A 4407-nucleotide genomic window follows, 5' to 3' on the forward strand; every position below is an offset into this window, starting at 1 on the left:
AGCTCCTGGCCAAGTGTAAATTAATGAGCGTTGTTGTGTATTGTATCTGAGTGTGTAATGAGGGCAGGGTCAGTTTGTTTATCTGTATTTATTTATCTTTATTTATTTACAGCCTCATGCCTTTCAGGATGTTTTATTTAACTCAACAGCGCCCCCTGCGGGAGGAGCAGCAGCATTACAGTGCCTGAGCACAGTTTTAGATTGAGTGACACACACAGCTGTCAATCAAACGTCAGGTAAGAGCAGGTGTTAATCCGTGTGTGAAGTGTTTAAAGAGAACTTTAGTACAGTCTCAGCTGTCAGTAACATGCTAACTATTATTCAATATTCTCAGAGATTATGAAGTCACACATTTATGAAAAAAAGGTAGTGATTTAAATCATCAATTCAGAAAAAAAAATTGAATTATCAGTAAAATGATAAATAAAGTGGTAAAAATTCAATTATTCTGAATTTAATTTTGCTTTAATAAACAACAGTTTCAACATCAAAGTCGTCCAAAAAAAATAAAATTAGATTTTTTCTCATTAATTTACCAGTGCAATCTCTGAGAATATTGGAAAAAAATTCCCGTGATTAAACATCTCTATTTTTTTACTTTGTCCCCACTTTGCCTTGGTCATATCGTCAGGAGATAAAACTTTATTGATCAGGAGACACGAGGACACTGCGTCAGTGAGAGGAAATCTAATATCTGAGAGAAAATGAAATGAGTTAATCAAACAGCAGGAAAGAGAGATAACACCAGAGCCTGCCTGTCTGCCTGCCTGTCTACACACACACACACACACACACACACACACACACACACACACACACACACACACACACACACACACACACACACACACACACACACACACACACACACACACACACACACACACACACACACACACACACACACACACACACACACACACACACACACACACACACACACACACACACACACACACACACACACACACACACACACACACACACACACACACACACACACACACACACAAATGACATTACGCAGTTTCTCGTTAACATATCTTTTAATCAGATTGGATCAGATTATTTTACACGTCACATCTTCTCTAAAAATAATCACTTTTTAAAGATATAATTCACAGGATGATTGCATTAAAAAAAAAAAAAAGGACATACTTTAAAAACAGGGAAACATGAGGAGGCTGGTCCACTTCACCCGAGCCGCAGTGCATGATGGGAGGGTCCACAAACACACACACACCCTTACACACACTCTTACACACACGCACAGACAAACAAACACACACACATCCTTGCACATATACACAAACGTGCACTGTCTTACTCACACACCCTTACACACACACACAGACGGACACACACACGGGGATACACACAGACACACTCAGTCGTCCGGCTCGGTCACACACTGCTCCACGATCTCTCTCAGGTTTGGGTTCTCCATGGCAGCCGCCACTCGCTCCTTATCATTGATCTGTTTGTTAACTGCACACACACACACACACACACACACACACACACACACACACACACACACACACACACACACACACACACACACACACACACACACACACACACACACACACACACACACACACACACACACACACACACACACACACACACACACACACACACACACACACACACACACACACACACACACACACACACACACACACACACAGTTACGACACAAACACTGAACCTGTCGGACATATTGAGTACCCCAAAGTTTTATGATATAAATGTAGAGTGGGGTCCCCAGCCGGATGCTAACCTGCAGATGTTTAGACATTTGCACAATTAGCATAAGTTACGTTTATTAGCATATTCAGACAAAAGGTTAACAAATATCTCGGCTGATTGGGACACTATCGGAGTGGTCTTGGAGGTTATTGCGGATGCTGAATCCATTTCTGACATGTTCAGGATAAGAAAGGTCCGTTAACCAGAAAGTGGTCTGTTCGCTCTGTGGGCTGATTCTGACCACCATGAGCAGTGATGAGACCATTGGACATAGAGAGCACCAGGTGAACATCATTACCTCGACTGTGGACACATCTTTTTCAATAAATAAGCAATCTGTCCAATCACAATGATCCCCAAAATCTTCAAAATCGACCCATAATGCATCAGAATCATCCCACAGAGAACAGATGTGGCCTCGTTTTTGTTAGAGCTGCCGATCTGAAAAGGGATCAGAAATGGATTCAGCATCCCCAATAACCTCCAAAGTGACCCAAATCTTTTGTCTGAATATGCTAATTAAGACAATTTATGTTAATTGTGCAAACTGTCCAACATCTGCAGGTTAGCATCCGGCAGTTTCTATGTGCTGGAGACCCTACTATACATTTACATCATGAAACTTTGGGGTATTCAACATTTCAGGGTTCATGATAAGAGCTGGAGAACGAGACTATTCATTAAATGTGTTTTTATTTTTGTAGAAAGGAACTAAAGGATAGATTTCGTGCATAAACGGAACAACATGAAGTGAAGTAGAAGGAGGAAGCCGCATAGAAAGGAAACACTGATCTATTACTTAAGCTTTTATTATAATGTGGTGATAATGTAGACTTCCGACACTCAGCAGGAGGTCTTTTAACTAACGGGAACATTTACAGATTAAATGAAAAAGGAATGAAGAAAGAGACTCACTATCTTCCTCAGTGGAGTGCGTTCCCTCTGAGATGTAGATCTCCAGCTGAGGAGAGACAGAAAGAGCAAAGGGTGTTCTCTATTCAGGGATTCAACCAAGAAGTCTTTCAGAGACACTCTGACTGAGATGAAGAACGCTGCAGAAGAACTGGGATTAGAACTGGGACTATAAGTGGGATTATAAGTGGGACACATGCAGAACATCATTTAAGACAGTGGTTCCCAACCTGGGGGGCACCAAAGATCGCAAGGGGGGGGGCGCCAGGCCTCAGATGATTTGAGGCCAAATATCATATTTAGACTTTTTTTTTTTTTTTTTTTTACATACAATTGTAACGCAATACATGATTGTCACTAAAAGCCTTGTCTCTACAATAACATATACAAAATAATTGATTAATTAATTTGAATAACAATTCAAGTTAGTAGCTATTAAAGGTATAAAAAGACAGAAATGTATAATTCTTTCTTTAATAGAAATATTTCTTCGGCCCGTAAAGTGTTCAAATCAGGCTTTTCTGGATAAGCGCATTTTTAAAACATAGTCATCGTCCATGCCGGTTTCAGTTGGATTATTTGTCTCAGTTGCTCCGATCAAATCGTTCTCCTCCATTTATTTACGAATTTTGAATCCACGTAAACACATCGGCAAAATCCGGTTTACTTTGAGCATGTGTTTTAAACAGTTTAATCCCTTTGAGAATTGTTTCTACTTCCGCCGTCCTTTAATTTCTTCATACAGCGGGAAGCCACATGAATGAATCCTGAGTCCAATAACCATCAAAGTCACTCCAATAGAGCTCCTTAGTTACGCTTTCATCCTCCTTTAACTAAATACTTCACATTCATCCAGTTTGTGACAGTAGTTGTAGCCCCCCCCCCGGGGCTCTTGGGAAAAAAGGTTGGGAACCCCTGATTTAAGAGACGGTACAAACGGCTGGAGAAGAGTTTAAAACCACAAAATATCTAGAAATCAAACATGAAGCAAACACGGGGAGGTAGGGGTTGTTATATCTGTGTGGATGTGTGTGTTCATTTTAAAGAGGCCCTATTCCCTCTCCTGTGGTGTGTGCTATAGATTGGACTGCATGTTAATGGTCTGCTAAGGCAGTTTACAATAAGGTCTTTGGGTTATTAAGAGCACAGTGTTTCTAATACGGCTCTCCAGAAGTTACACGAGGCCAAGACTAAATAAAGACACTAATGTGTGAGGCGAAGGGGACCTGTGCATGCTCGGCTGATCCATGTTTTATTTAGTGGACATATATAAAAAGCTATGATGTGCATGGCTGGATTGCACGAAGTGTGTTTTGTAGTTTCCGTGCAGACACGTGACGTCTCTGAGGAACTCACCTTGTGTTTGAAAGGTAAACACCTCTCGAGCTTCACCTGTAAGCACAGACCTGAGGAAACACGGAGACATCATCAGGACCATCAGATTACAATCACACATCAGATTCTGAAGGACTCTCTCTCTGAGGGACGGATGATGCTCAGACTCATTCACTGTGAGTGGAGAGAAGGTGAAGCTGAGCTGTGGGGAAGACTTTACCAATGACCCCTCGTCTCACTTCCTAATCACCCCCCTCATTCAGTCATAAAGCGTGTGGTTGGATAGCTTATTCTTTCATTGGTGTTGTTTCTGGTGGTGTCTCTAAAGAGGGACTCACCGATGAGCGTGGCCAGGGAGCAGTGAGGGACGGTGGGGGAGAACTTGATGATGATGAGGAACTCTTC

At 41.6% G+C, this 4407-nt stretch overlaps 1 protein-coding gene across 2 annotated transcripts in view; it reads right to left on the reverse strand.

The window, feature by feature from the left end:
• Nucleotides 1–1027: 1027 nt before the first annotated feature.
• ciao2a (cytosolic iron-sulfur assembly component 2A) overlaps nucleotides 1028–4407 on the reverse strand; it is a 6652-nt gene continuing 3272 nt past the window's right edge. Inside the window, exons 2-5 of one of the 2 annotated variants that reach the window (XM_079684016.1) lie at nucleotides 4341–4407; nucleotides 4024–4176; nucleotides 2671–2716; nucleotides 1028–1488 (exon numbers count right to left, since the gene is read on the reverse strand). The exon at nucleotides 4341–4407 is cut by the window's right edge and continues 98 nt beyond it. In XM_079684016.1, the coding sequence (XP_079540142.1) occupies nucleotides 2679–2716; nucleotides 4024–4176; nucleotides 4341–4407 (258 nt within the window). In that variant the 3' untranslated portion in view covers nucleotides 1028–1488; nucleotides 2671–2678. The remainder of the gene's footprint in view (nucleotides 1489–2670; nucleotides 2717–4023; nucleotides 4177–4340) is intronic. The other variant, XM_079684015.1, reaches the window with a different exon arrangement.

This window comes from Notothenia rossii (genome assembly GCF_949606895.1).
Source record: "Notothenia rossii genome assembly, chromosome: 5".
NCBI lineage: Eukaryota > Metazoa > Chordata > Actinopteri > Perciformes > Nototheniidae > Notothenia > Notothenia rossii.